The sequence below is a fragment of the Bubalus bubalis genome, chromosome 4, assembly GCF_019923935.1.
Source record: "Bubalus bubalis isolate 160015118507 breed Murrah chromosome 4, NDDB_SH_1, whole genome shotgun sequence".
In the NCBI taxonomy this organism is placed as follows: domain Eukaryota; kingdom Metazoa; phylum Chordata; class Mammalia; order Artiodactyla; family Bovidae; genus Bubalus; species Bubalus bubalis.
In genome coordinates, this window is record NC_059160.1 from 68,471,914 (window position 1) to 68,487,982 (window position 16,069).

The following is a 16,069-nucleotide window of genomic DNA, read 5'->3' on the forward strand; positions in this document are numbered from 1 at the left end:
CAAATCTACGATAAACACTTCATTGAAACTGCTCTTTCCAAGACCAACACACTGTAATTACAAATCCAATAAAACCTGTTCAATTCTTATCCAACATGATTTTTCTGAATGTTTCCTTGGCACTTTTAACTCATTAGGCTTAAAATTTTATCTCATCTCCACCTGCCACTCAACTCCTTTTCCTCCAGAGTTTTCTAATATTTAACTAAATCTCAATTATCCCATTTTAGTAGGCTCAGGACTAAGTTCTCTTCCACATCTTCATTATACTTATCCAATCATCCTACCCAACTTCTCATTTCTACCTTGGCAAAATCCTTCATTATTTCTTAACCCAGTGAAAGAAAGTGTTAGTCACTCAGTCATGTCTGACTCTTTGCAACCCCGTAGGCTGCAGCCTGCCAGTCTCCTCTGTCCATGTAATTCTCCAGGCAAGAATGCTGGAGTGGGTAGCCATTCCCTTCTCCAGGGGATCTTCCCAAGGCTGGGATTGAACCTGGGTCCCCTACATTGCAGGCAGATTATTTACCTTCTGAGCCACCAGGGAAATCACCCAAAGAGCTTTTTAAAAAATATTTGTGTCCAGACTCTAATCCTAAACCAATTAAGAGACTCTCAGAAAGTAGAGTTGGACATTGGTAGTTTTATATCTTCAAGTAATTTAAATTACAACTAGGATTGATAGCCATTTGCTTCCCCACATTCTCTTCAAGGTAATAGTCCAAGCTCAGGCCCTCAGTAGCTCTCTGGGATTATGTCAGTCGCCTCTAACTTCTCTCCAAGCCCATAATCTCTCTTCTTTAAGACCTTCTATCACTTTTTGCTGAAATCTCTGAAACACAATTTTGCAGTGCCCTGCTCATATAACTTCTAGCATAAAGTTCGATTGCTTTGTGTAACAGATAAAACCTTCTAGAAGAATGCTTGACAAAGTGCATACCATTTAGTAATTTGAAATATAGTGAAGATTTGAAAAAAAAATCAAAACAAATGTGAAACACTTCAGTCTTCTCTGTACCTATTTTCCATTGATTAGCATAGTGCCCTGAAGATTCACGGCATTTAAAAATATCCATTGAACAGATTTTAAAGACCACTTTAAAAGCTAAACTTCAGGTAACACCTGATTTAGCCAAATATGCTTGTGCCTAGTAGGAATTTAGTAAGTCAATTAGATGCTGGATAATTGTAATATTTATACTACTTTTCAGTATCACACCAAGTAGTGAATAAAATCTGCTACCTCTACCCTTTTTTCAAAGCATTCTATATATTTAAAACAATAGAGAAAGAAGGGAAGCAAGGGCAGGATGGGAGGGAAAGGAGGGTAAGGAAGAAAACAAGAAAAGAAAGGAGGGGAAGGCAGGTATGAAGTCAGACAGACAAACCTATACTTTAATAAAAACAGTAATGTTCTACTATGAATTCTCTATGTGGATAAGGGGAATGGGAGATGCCCAGTATAAGTCTCCCCAACTTTTCAGCTTCTCTAAGATGTCTTTCTTTTTCCTAATTCTCTCTACATAAGTGGGTCAAAATGAGAAACATCTCCAGGATGATAAATACTACTAGATATATTTGTACATGTTGCTCTGTTAGATGGATATATGATCACGAGAGTTTCCCTGGTGGCTCAGATGGTAAAGAATCTGCCTGCAATGTGTGAGACCTGGGTTCTATCCCTGGGTTGGGAAGAGCCCCTGGAGAAGGGAACAGCTACCCACTCCAGTATTCTGGCCTGGAGAATCCAAGGACAGAGGAGTCTGGCAGGCTACAGTCTGTGAGTCACGAAGAATCGGACATGACTGAGCGATTTCACATATGATCATGAATTGAGAAAATTATCAAAACTTTTAAAAGATCATGACCCAGTTAATGTCCCACTTAATTGCTGTGATACTAACCATTGTGTACTATTAAAAGCCACAATCCAATTATATAGCATTGTATATATGGGTCTTGCTAAGAAAAATAAAGAACAGTAACAAACTCCTTTTTTATTTCAACCATAGATACAGAATCTCAGACCTCTTCCTATCCATTAATGCCAACTGCAAATTTGAAATCTTATATGGTACTGGTTTGATGTTAAAACTGAAGGCTTCCATTGTGTTAATGCAATAAGAATGTATAAAAATAACTCTATAGGATATCATTCCATAAATAGAGAACTTCAAAAAAGTTATCACAAATCAAACACCTATTGACCCATACTCTGTGTTGTGACATATTGGAGTAGATATTTACCAAATTAATTAAAAAGAATAGGATCATACATCACATATTATTGTTGTTTAGTCCTTGGAAGAAAAGTTATGACCAACCTAGATAGCATATTCAAAAGCAGAGACATTACTTTGCCAACAAAGGTCTGTCTAATCAAGGCTATGGTTTTTCCAGCGGTCATGTATGGATGTGAGAGTTGGACTGTGAAGAAAGCTGAGCGCTGAAGAATTGATGCTTTTGAACTGTGGTGCTGGACAAGACTCTTGGGAGTCCCTTGGACTGCAAGAAGATCCAACCAGTCCATTCTGAAGGAGATCAGCCCTGGGATTTCTTTGGAAGGAATGATGCTAAAGCTGAAACTCCAGTACTTTGGCCACCTCATGGGAAGAGTTGACTCATTGGAAAAGAGTCTGATGCTGGGAGGGACTGGGGGCAGGAGGAGAAGGGGACGACAGAGGATGAGATGGCTGGATGGCATCACCAACTCAATGGACGTGAGTCTGAGTGAACTCCGGGAGTTGGTGATGGACAGGGAGGCCTGGCGTGCTGCGATTCATGGGGTTGCAAAGAGTCAGACACGACTGAGTGACTGAACTGAACTGACTGAGTCTCTAAATCATATCTTACACTTTTGTGACCCCATAGACTGTAGCCCTCTAGGCTCCTCTGTCCCTGGGATCTCCCAGGCAAGAATACTGGAGTGGGTTGCCATTTCCTTCTCCGGGGATCTGCCCAACCCAGGGATTGAACTCACATCTCCTGCATTAGCAGGTGGGTTCTTTAACACTGAACTACCAGGGAAACCCCAGGAACAAAAATAAACATACTCAAAAGTGTATGTGGAACAAGTGAAGTCTGAAAAGTTCTGTATTTGAGAGGATAGTATTGTACCAATGTCAATTTCTTGGTTGTATAAGATGTTATCACTAGGGAATGGTGGGGAAAGGGTACACAGAAGGCTTCTGAACTGTTTTCATAACTTTTTATAAAAAATCTTAAATTCAAAATCAAAGCTATTTAAAGTAATTTAAAAGGCTAAATCATAGCCATATTTGTTTTAATTAACACTCCCATATATTGTTGACCTTTGAACAATGCTAGGGTCAGGGGAGCTAACCCTCCTTGCAATTAAAAATCTACATATAACTTAGAATCCATCCTCGCTGTATGTGATTCCTCCATATCCATGATTTCACGTCCCTGGAATTAGGCTCAGATTGTGTAGTGCTAAAGTATTTACTGTTGAAAAAAATCCATGTATAGGTGGACCTAGGCAGTTAAAACCTGTGTTTTCAAGGGTCAACTGTATAATGAATTTCAAAGGATAAACAGTATATTCTTTTAGACAGTTTTTTTAATAAAATGAGTTTTGTATATTGCTAGCAAAAACTTGCCAGTTGTGCTCATAGTCAAGATGTAAGCAAGTGGCACAAGTATAAATATATCTATTTCAATTGTTTCTTAGCAAAGCAGCAACCCAAATATTGGAACCTTGTGTAAATGGCAAGATTTGCCATGGATTTTTATAAAACAATTAAAGAATATATGTCAGCTTTCCCATAAAATCAGAGGTTTTCCTGGACAGTAACTGAAGTGCTTTTAAAATAAAACACTGAAAAAACAGATTCTCTGAAAATAACTCAGGAAAGAGAGTCCATTTTTATATTCCAATTTTATTCACCTTTTCTGAAGAGTCACAACATTACTGGGGATAATCTAGTTAGTATATTTGAAATTCCATTTATTTTTTCTATTGATATGCATGTATTACACTTGAATATAATACAGTATTTCCAGTGTTGTTTTAAAGGACATAGTTTAAAAAAGAGAGGCATAATCTATAATTTCAAACCTAGGACAAATTCATAATTTCTAAAATAATATAATTTTCCACTTTGTTCCAAAGAAATTAATATTATCACTGATGCAGAAACTCCAGCACAACTATTATTCCTTTCTTTACAAGTTCAGACAGTCTTGAACCATTGCAAAATTCACTCAGAGCCATCTAATTGCATACATAATGAAAATGGAAGAAGAAAGTCATTCCATGGATTTATGGGTCAGTATACTTTAGTTCAATATCAAAAGTATACTTTACAAATTTCATATTTAACAAATTTTACAGTGTTAGTCATTCTGCTGAGAAAAGATTCTGGGTAATATATTGGTCTTTGAAGATTATTACCAATTTACCCTGGAGAGCTTTGGTCTGTAGGTCAGCCTCCATCATGGAAATCAACATATACATAATTGGCCATGTGAGTGAGTTTTAAAATCACAGAAGATACCCACACTCTGTCTAACATAATAGAATGTCTAATAGGACAATTTCTGAAGTATCTTCTTATCAATCTAAGATGAGTAAACACAGAAGCCTCTCCCTTTACAATCCTTCAAACTATACATTTACACAATATTATTACAGAATGGCTATGCAATGTCCATTCTTCTTTCCCTCCACATAACAAATGAAGCAAAATAAAAGTAGTATAAAATTATACATTCTGTGAATAACTTAGAAAAAAAAGTACATACGTGTTTAAGGCCTTGAAATATTTGTAAGATTTTCCTTTAGAACTGAAAACCACAGATGTTAAAAGGACTACAAAAACATGGACAAAAACTGACCTAAGAAATTGTTTGAAAGGGAAAACTAGAAACAAATATTTATAAATTTGAAGCCAAGGAAATGAACAATTTACTCTACCAACAGATTTGAATAAACAAATAGGCATTCAAACAGTCCTTGGAATCAAGCAAGAGACAGTCTTTTAAAAATGAGATAGAAAGGACAGTTTAAAAAAATATTAGAAGAAATCTAAGCAAATAACTTTTGAGCTAAGAAATCAAAACCCACATGCATCCATGGCAATTTTTTGAAACTGAAGGTTACCTAAATACTTGACTGCTCATTGATGATTTCTGTGAAGGGAAAAAGTAAAGATAAAAATAAAAGAAAAAGTTCACTTAAAAAAAAAAAAAAAACTCTGAAAGGGAATGTACTCTAGAGGTACCAAATAGGAGTATATAATGAAAATGGTAATTCAGTTCTAACTACTACCTATTTAACTGACAGAGAGCTGCAGTAGTGTGTTAGCCTTGGGGAAACATGTCAGCTTGTCTACACATTCTTATATGATTGATGTTTTCAGATAACTATAACTTGCCAACAATAATTATTATCAATGGATATATATTTCCATTCCTTTAACAAAAGCAACTTTAAGATGTTAAAACATGTAGGCTTTCAGAGCTCCAAGGTTAGGATACAAATTAAATTGTCTCAGTCTACACCATGCCAGAGGAGAAGTTTGCAAAGGAAATGTCACTGAAGCCATGTACAATCCTAGCCAGTGAACACAGGACCCAGGAACAGGTCCATGACAGAAGGCCAGTGCACTTGAGAGACTTTCAGAAACAAGAAAGGCAGTCACATTTGGGGCCAAGAGCCCAAAGGGTAGGTGTCTCTGATACCATCCAGAAATGCCAACTCTTCAGGGAGCAACTTCAAGTTCTTTTTTTAAGTACAATTATACAAGTTGAACACAGTTCAAATCTGATGAAATCTTCATGATACTGAAGTTCATGTAGGACTTCTAAAAAGTCTTGATTCCAAGAAGCTGATTATGAGCCATGAAATCCCCCAGAAGTAATAGACTCCAGAGTGCCACTTCGGAGGTGTATAAAATTTTTCCTTCAAGATCACCTATGAATTATGTTTGTATGCATATGTTCAATGTAATCAACCTTGAGGATCACTTGATTTCACCTTGGTTAATGGGTTACCTACAAAGAAAAAGAAAGTAGAATCATTTCATATCTGCTATCATCTTAAAACTCTACACAATTAAGTATTAGAAATGAATAAGTAAAAACTCCAAGTGCTGGTATTTGCTATATTAAATAAATTACTGAATTTTAAAGGACTACCGTATTTAGGTATTTCTAGCTTATTAAAATTATTTCTCTATTCTTTCATAATATTTTTGAGAGCCATTTGCAGTTATCCAAGTGACTCCAACAGTGACCAGGAAGATCTCAACTGGAGAAGTTACCCCTTTTGGACCCAAAGAATGATTCTGGAATCCATGTTCTTTGCATAGACTTTGTGAATATAACCCAGAGATCATACACCATGCCAGGAGTCAGTGAAGCAAAGACTTTTTTTCTTAGGAATCCAATCAGACCACATCTTCAAGAAAGCCCTTGGGATTTCATTCCATAAAAATCATTCTTGAAATAGTTGACAAGTTGAATGCTTATTTGACTCAACTGCATTTCAGAAAATCCACTATTCATAATGCAAAAAAAAAAAAATGGGGGAGAAAAACAATTATAGTACAATCCTATACCAAATTTTAAGGTCCCCAAAATTTCTCATGAAATTGATTAGAGCAGAATTATTAATGCTATTGTACATATTATTGAGGCAGAATCATGTGGATTTTCACAGGTACTCAAGTCAAAAGAATGTTTATTTACAGGAAAAAAAGAATAATAGCTAGAATACCTAATATGTACATAGATATCATTATATGTATGCAGAAGAAATATGATACAAAGAGAGACAAAGATTTCTGCTGTGTAATGAATTTCTAGTTATGCTCTTAATACCATGGTACTTAGGATTGCCTAACAGTTCTTTTCCAGTGATGCTTACAACAAAAAGTGAATTTTTAAAAATTATTGTGGATATTTTATTTTTATTTCATTAAGTAACATAGTTACTTATCTTTTAACGAAACATTTGCCAAAAGACAGGTTTTTGTTTTGTTTGTAGTTTGATCAACTATGAAAAATAAAAACATAAAGTAACAAGATGTTGCTCTGCCATGGCTGGTTTCAAATTACAGTATAAAAGAAAGGTGTAAAATTCAAACATGTATATTCTGCATGGAGGCAGCAACCATGTTTGTGTCTCTTTGGTCAGTTTCATTCCCAAAGGTAGAGCTTCTGCCTGCAAATCTGTAGCTTCTTACTCCCACTCACAGAGGACCGAACTGATGATGGAAGGATACAAACATAATGGGCCTGCTGGCCTCTAGAGATTCTGGGAGCAGGGGTGTCTTAGACAGGGCAGCGATTTTATTATCAATTTGTCTGCCATTCAGTGATTACTTTACACAAGTTCTGTGAAGGGCTCCAAGTCTGGGAGTCAGTGTAAGAAGAATATGGGGAGGACATATATTTCTGTGTGTCATAGCTTGCTAATGAAGATAGCTCATCATTGTGAAAAAGACAGAAATTTTATTTTTATGATACACTTTTTTGACAAACATTGATTTAACACAGTTTTTGATTTCCAGTGGCTGAGAAAATTCACCTGCCTTTTCTGAGAATTCTCCTATTGGTTGCAGGAAGAAATCACTGTGAAATGTAATATGGGCACCAGTGTTTGAAATGACAGGAATAACGAAGAGAACAAATGATTTAGCCTCAGGAGAGGTTCAGCACTCAAGGGACACGCTGCAACAACTCCAGGAAAGTGAGTAACACGTCCTCTTGAACTACTACAAGCCCAGATTCTAAGTAATCTATTGGTGGGTATGGCGGACACAGTCTTACATCTTCATTCCAAGGTAAGCATTTTGTTCTGCTGGTTTATATAAAGCTGAGGAGTGAGTCTCTCAACTATTTATGTATTTAAAGCTTTATTTTCACATAATTTTAATTTCAATTTAATTTCATAATTTCAATTTCAAATAATTTTAAAAACAGACATCAAATTGACAGTATAAAACCAAGGACTTATATATCTGAAATACAATTTTCCTCCATCTCAGTAGAGGAAACATAAGTATATACAAACACAACTATACAATCCAGATCCTCATAAATGTACATTTATATTATGCTGTGAATTATATATATATGTAATTTACATTTCTATCAGCTAAAATAATTGATAGAAAACTAAGCTTAACTCAAAGAAGTAATTGTCTAAATAAGCATGGATTGAAACAATGAAAGCTTTTCCTTATTCCCTATTTTTACACAATATTTCCTAGTTTTTTAATCCTAAAAAACCCCCACATTTTATGAGATGAAGAGTAACAGACAATTAATTCTAGGTATGATTTTTGTACATTATCTGATTATGATCAGAGGGCTCCTGTGGTTGGGCATATAGTTGCTGGGTTTAGGTCAGTGTGGCTGTGTCATGCCATATCTGGGCCCCTCAGTTCCCCATGTGCACAGCAGAATAATCCTGCGGGCCTCACAGTGTTCCTGTGACGATCAAGTATACTTATGAAAACCTAGCTTTCTCAACTATAAAGTACCATAAAAATAAAAGTTTTAGAGTTGGGATCAGTTTTTTTTTTCTTTCAATACATAAATCTTTAAAAAGAGAACCACTAAAAGTAGAATGAGAGGATCCTACTAATAGACAAGTTAGAGGACTGCACTTAAGGAATTCAAACAGAGGCTGTCATAATTTGCCCTTTTCAATGAACTATAAATATGAACATAAATCATCACCCTTCTTGATAACCTCCAGATTTGTACCAAACAAAATGGCAAAGCCAAAGATTTTAAAACAGGCAGATGATTCTGAATACAGGTATATTATCACCCATTTTCATCATCTAATATGCAAGATCCAAATAACATTTTAAAAATAATTGTCTAAAATTTAATACAAAAAAATGCATTTATGGTTTTTATGCTCATTAAGTCCAAGTGACTCATAGTTAAATTCTGACATGCTAATGGGGAGAAACGATTGCCATTTTACCTTTTATAGATGATAAACTGAAACTTCATTTTTTTTTAACTGAAATTTCTTAATATGAGAGATCTCAGGCAATACTTATACAATTCAACATTTAAAAATTTTTCTTTCACTTAAAAGTAAGTTTTTAGTACACCAAATGAAACACTGCCTTTTTTTTTTTTTTTTTAGAACTTAAATATTATTCTCTTTTCACTCAAGCCCTATCTTTTGGATGAGGCCAACTAGTAAAAGTTTTACTTTCTAAGGAAGCTTTTCAGCAAGTTTTCAGTGACTAAAAGCAGGAGGTTGCAATAAAACCACTTTTACAGGATAGGAAATAGCATTTACTATCATGAATTCACTGTCTTCTCATTCTGAGGGCAATAGATATAAAATACTGCGTGAGAGAGAGACATGGTCCTACGATCATTACAGATACGCCTTGAGCTTCATACACCATAATCACTGTCCCGGTAAATTTGCCTTTCCAAAGGCAGTATTCTACACAGCTGTTCTTTTTCATGCAACTTTTATTTGTGTGTGCTGCACACCAGCCAATTCGGTAAGTGAAACTGCTGGGCTGCTAAACACATGCAATACTAATTACCATTAGTATTATTATTTCTAGTTACAAGCACAAAGCTACCTTGGTAATGAGCCACTGGGATGAAGAAGCTAATCTGGTAACATTCAATAAGAAGCACCAATTATTTTTTTAGATGAAAGCATTCATTTATTTCTTCCAGTTGAACAAATCTATTATAGGGCTTTCAGATTTCTCAATAATTTATGCTAAAATCATGTCTTTTAAGTCTGCTCACCAGTTTAAATTGAGAAACCAAAACCAGGTAAATGGCATATTTGAGATTAAGTGAAGTCAACTATTTTAAAATTGTGTGTGCTCAGTTGCTCAGTCATGTCCAACTCTTCGCTGTAGCCTGCCAAGATCCCCTATCCACAGATTTTTCCAGGCAATAGTACTGGAGCAGGTTGCCATTTTCTATTCATACTGTATTAATTTTGTATTTTGACCATTGTGTTATATCCTCTGCCTATCTTCAAGGTAAAATAAATTTAAAAGGTTAAAAAGGAAAAATATTCAAGAATCTATTCTGTCCCCAAATGTAAAAGATGCTTTGATGTTTCTATACAGTTCCTAAAATCGTTATATGTATGGAGTCTACAGTTCTTTTCACCCTGTTTAAGTCATGCTGATTAGGTTACCAATGGGAGACAGTAGACTATGGGGAGAGACATAGTGACAAGGAGTGTGAGCTCTGCAGACAGACTGCCTGAGTTCAGATCTCTGACTTATCACTTCCTCACACTGTGGGGTTGAAATAAATTATTTAAACTCCCTGAGCCTTAGTCTCCCCATATGAAATACAAAAATGGTATTATCAGCCATCATAAGTTTGCTATTGTGATTAAATCAGATAATCCCTGCAAAGCATCAGTCCAGGCAAATGCTTTTCAAATATTAACAGGTGGTAGTAATTCCCAACTAAGACTCAAAAGGTGATACATAGGATATCTATGGCAGAGGACATTACATCTTGTTTCTCTACAAATATTGATTTAATTAGTTAATTTTCTGTCTTATAGTAACTGAATTTGCAATCATTCATTTCATACGCTGTTAATCAAAGTCATATGATGGTAGTTATATATAAAGAAGAAAGCACTATTGTTTTGGTTGGCTTTGGGAGAGACTGTTGTTTCAGACAAGGTGAGAGGGTATTTAATCGTCAAAAAGAATATACTTTGAAGTCAGGCTGTGTAGGTTCAATGTTTCATTCTGTTGATAACTCAGCATGTGACCTCGAATAAGACAGCTATAATATTAGTACCTACATCATAGGGTTGTATGAGCTGAGGAAAAATAAGTTAATTAGTCAAGTGCTTATATTCTAAGACTTTCCTGGTGCCTCAGATGGTAAAGAGTGTGCCTACAATGTGGAAGACCCAGGTTCAATCCCTGGGCTGGGAAGATCTAGAGAAGGAACCCACTGGTATACTGGTAACCCACTCCAGTATTCCTGCCTGGGAAATGCCATGGATGGAGGAGCCTGGCAGGCTACAGTCTACAGGGTTGCAAAGAGTAAGACATGACTGAGCGACTAACACAAAGAATTATATTCCAAGGTACATAATGAGCATTATGTAAGTGGTAACTATTATTATTCAGATATGGATACATTTCTAGGCAGCTGAATGCACTGAATTCTTAGTTTTGCTCTCAATTATTTCTGTGCATACGTTACTAGTCTTTATAGGCAATTCCATTATTGGTCTTTCTGATGAATCAGCTGCCATCAGACTCTGAATGCAGGAAAAATATTTAGGAAATTAGTACTGTACTTTAACCATCTAGGCTTAAAAATAAATGTGGTATAATTATGCCAAACAAAATGCATATTTGTAAATTTCCTTATTCATTATGGTTCTTCTGATGTATTTGAGTTCTATCCCACATCTTAGATATTTATTTTTTCAATTTTAGACATTCACTTTGCCCACCTATATAAGTTTGTGAAATCAATGCCAAAACTCTACAATATACATGTGAATCTTATCATATTAGCTTAATTTACAAAATATTCTTATTTTTCCTGGGTCGTCACGAAAATCTTGTTATGGGGAACTATATTCCTTTGAATGTAAAAATAAGTCACATATACAAAATATTAAAGACAATGCCTTATGAAGATTACAAGTCAATTTCATTGTTTAAAAAGTTAAATTTTCGCTAAAATATCTGTGTAATAAGAGAAACACTTATCTTTAGACTGATGGATATTCTTTAAACAACTGGAAGGCAAGGACTATGTAGCTGTATTTCTGAAGGGAGGCAGTAGGGTGAAATGCAGTACAAGTCCAATTTTTACAATACAACTGCTTAACAGCATCATAGGCCCCATTTCAAATGAATGTTTTAATAAATAAATTTAACTTACTTGATATAGGTGTAAAGGAAGACTAGAATACCCTCACAATCCTAAATGCTGACTTTTTAAATTAATTTCTTTATTGAAGTATAATTGACATACATTATATTAGTTTCATGTGTATAACATAAGGTAATCTGCCATTTAAAATCTTTCTGAATCAGTAACTGGATTCTTAAAGCAATCCCAATTTTTTAAACCACTAAATGCTGATTTGAATGAACTTTTCTTGCTTGGAATATAATTGCTGCTTCACTGCAAATGTATTTTTTTAATGTAGCTGTTACAAGTACATGAATTAAATTCTTGCTTCACTTTTTATGTACTAAATGTGCAATTAAAACATCATTACTCTGCAGTAGCAGGCTTTCTCATTTAAGCAGGAGAAAAGCTGCCATTCAGTTGGTTGTAATAGTACATGAATGCACTTGTGCTTTCTTAAAGCACCTTATGCAATGAGGTATTATGAAATGAAAGTTTCCTATTGGTCTGAAGTAATCATTTAAGAGCAAGCTGACCAGACAGCTTTTAAGTATAGATGATGCAATATGAGGCAATGACTTACATGAATTACTGTCATAAACATGTACATCTATATAAAAAAGTAAGCTTCTATTTTGCTTTCATGGTGTTGGAGGTGACTCCGATAAGCCCTGAAACCCACTGCATTTTCATATCCTAGTTTAATTTTCCTTCCCAAGAATGACTGGTGCTGTGGATTGGCCTCCACGTTTGGGGCAAAAAGCCAATCTACTTATCACTTCAGCTAGGGTCAACATTACTGTGAATTGATCTTGTTATCTGTTCTAGGAATTCTCAGAAAAATGTAACAGCCTTGGGCAATTAGAAATATAGTCATTTCAAACAATAGAGCTGTAGTTAATTGATTCTATGTAGGTGTACCACAGTGTGGGTCCTAGTATGGAAGCAGAAAATGGCATAGTCTTCCTAGACTTCTGGGAAAAAAAAAAAGAAAGAAAACAGAGCCCCAGATTGACTGAGAAGAGGTGGCCTTGTACTGATAAGAGTTTATAACAGTGATACTACCGTCTGGTTTTTATAACTCTGAACAAGTCACTTTAAAAAATCTCTGAATCTCCAGGGTTCATTCACACATGCCAAACAAGTTGGCTGGACTCAGTGAGTTTCTGATTCCCTTCTGTCCCCAAACTCATGACTTTTCTTAAGGACTAATTCAAAAGAGGATAAAACATTATCCTGATTACTTAAATTCATGGGTGGTATAGCCACCATGTAGACTTCATTTTTCTGAAAAGCCTATATTAGAATGCAGAACTAGTGAGCTTTTTACCACAAATACAACATCTGTCAGTGGCTTTCAGCTTCCTGTGCTGTGCCAATGAAGATCTCTACTAGAAATGAATCTTGGGGAACAGATGGACTTGCACCATTTCTTGGAAGTTTGAAAGCTGTGCAGTGTGCCTGCCATGAACTCTTTCTTCTATGTGAATCAGGAAAGAAGATGACTGTTTCCATTGCTGTTTATGCACATTCATCCACTTAGAGGCAGATCAGCTAACATTAACTGTTAGCCAAACAAAACCTTCCCTGGTTTCTCCTTGGGTATTTAATAATTTCCTTTGGGACATTAAGAAAATTTTAAAATTTTCTTCTTCTCCTGGTCCTGCACCATACACATTCTTACATTTACTCCAGATGGAAAATGACAAAAAATAGATACTTTTGAAAGACAACAGTATAATGGGGATACACTGTTCAAACTTGATGGAAACATCATAAAGTCCTTAAAATGGGAGCAGTTATTTTGAATGCTTTGAGGAAAGCTGATAGATTTTTAATAATATTTTTCTGCTGCTGCTAAGTCGCTTCAGTCGTGTCTGACTCTGTGTGACCCCATAGACGGCAGCCCACCAGGCTCCCCCATCCCTGGGATTCTCCAGGCAAGAACACTGGAGTGGATTGCCATTTCCTTCTCCAATGCATGAAAGTGAAAAGTGAAAGTGAAGTCGCTCAGTCGTGTCCGACCCTCAGCGACCCCATGAACTGCAGCCTACCAGGCTCCTCTGTCCATGGGATTTTCCAGGCAAGAGTACTGAAGTGGGGTGCCACTGCCTTCTCCGATATACATACTATTAATAGCAAAGTTTACCTATTTTTAGAGACAGTTGAGACTCTGAATGCAATTGGAAAGGCACTTTACCTAAGTTTGATTGGTTCATTTTTTTAGACTCACTTCTCATTTATAAAGGAGTTATTTGAATGGATAGTTTTTATCCAATTTCTGTCATAAACACTTACTTTAAAAATTTATATCTGCTCAAGCATCACAGTCAAGTATTTCAGCCTCACAGCACATGAGGGCTAACAGAAGTAAGCACTAAAAAGTTATGCTTAAAAGATGATTTTAAGATAAGTGGACTTTTGGAAGAAGGATTGAAACTTTGAAGAAATCTGAGTTACTGGTATAGGAATTACCAAGAGCAACATTTTCTCTTAGCTTCTGGTTGGTTGAGTTATAAATGTAAGTGGCTCTTGGTAACAACTTTTCCTTGAGATACTTGTCTGCATAAAGAATATGCCTCTGTCGTTTTGAAAAGAACTTGGTGAAATTTGTGGAAGCATGAGGCTAGTACCATGCCTGAAGCAGCATATACTCTTTTTTCATCCCTATATTCTGCCATAAAATTAAGTTTAGAGATGACCACTCCACATGTGGTATATCTTTGGAAAAAAATCATTCTCTAAGTTAAAAAAGCTAGAATTCATTTTCTGAAGGTCAGGGCAGCATAGGCAGTGATGTTTAATATGTCGGAAGTTTCTGCTTTGTTTCTATTTCCCAGATATATGTCTCACTTTTTTAAAAATAGTCTTAATCCAGTAGTCTCAAATTCCCAAAGTTGATTAAAATATGAATCTTTAAATCTAACCAGTTCTAATTACCTAGATGCTGGTATGACATAGCTTATTCAATTAAGGGGCAATTTAAACATACAAAGAATGAATGATTAGGTAAGAACACAATCTTCATTTGGCTTATGGAGATTAGGTAAAAATTTGATGGTTCCGTGCTTTTCGTGCTAATTTACAGACTAATAGGCAGGTTGAACACTGACAGAGGTCCACTTATGCACTCAGAGTTTTTGTTTCTGTTCTTAGGAGAACAATATATTAGCTACAGGGTCTTTGTAGGTGACAACATTCAGTTGACCAACAATGACATTGGCTATTTGTGGCCAGTTTGAGGGCCTCCTATTAAAAAAATGATGCCTCCCCTTTTCCCCTTTTTATGAAGAATAATTCAGAGCCTTCTTTACTGACCACTGAGGCAGTTCTGGAGTCATTTTGAATCTTTACTCCTTAATGAAACTTCTGTCCCTTCCTTAGAATGTCACCAACGCTAGGATTTGCCACACTAATGCTCCAACATGGAGCCAGAACATTTTTGGATGTGGAAAAATAAAAAAACTGTCATCAAACACAGCAGAAACCTTCTCTTTCTACTCCATTCAAATTTGAAGAGTTTTACACGTTTGCCTAAGGAACAAACCCATGTCAGGTACGCCACTGTTAAAAACATTATTACAGGAAACAGACCTGGGCAAAGGGGAATATTTCAACAACCATAAAGGGATAGCAAGACAATAACTTCCTTTACCTCCATAAAAACCCACACAATGGGGACAGTTTTGCATCTTTCCTAGAGGATTATAAACTCTTAGAACATTCTTTTTATTTCAGAGAAACACATACCCATAAATAGGGCCTAAAATAAACAGCTCTTACAAGAAACTGATAAAAGGATAGTAAGCATTTCTCGTGACTATTTTGGGAAGCATTCTGCACAAATGTAAGAAAGGAGTTCATTTAAAATCAAGGAAGAAAGTGTATAAAAATCAATAGACAACCATTTTAACATAAAAGGGTAAGAGAATTGTAGAATTACATTATGTAACAATATTCAATTAGAATTCGCAGACTTAATATTTGCAATCGTAACCATTCATAGGTTGCCTGCACATCCATATCTACAGTAATTTGTAATTTGCTGAAGCATGAACCTGAATCATACCTACTTTAATGCTGATAAATGAGGCCATGTCATTTACCCAGTGTGTCTGGCCATCCATGGGCCTTCAATTCTCAAGGCAGCTTTGTGGTTCTCTATCATCAACTGTGTAACCCCCACTAATGGTCT

At 35.6% G+C, this 16,069-nt stretch overlaps 1 protein-coding gene across 10 annotated transcripts in view; it reads right to left on the reverse strand.

The window, feature by feature from the left end:
* Positions 1 to 3,879: 3,879 nt before the first annotated feature.
* The window catches only part of TAFA2 (TAFA chemokine like family member 2), a 586,563-nt gene continuing 574,373 nt past the window's right edge, over positions 3,880 to 16,069 (reverse strand). For all 10 annotated transcript variants that reach the window (XM_045165424.1, XM_045165425.1, XM_045165421.1 and 7 more), the window contains one exon: positions 3,880 to 6,015. In XM_045165424.1, coding sequence (XP_045021359.1) covers positions 6,004 to 6,015 — 12 coding nt within the window. In that variant the 3' untranslated portion in view covers positions 3,880 to 6,003. The remainder of the gene's footprint in view (positions 6,016 to 16,069) is intronic.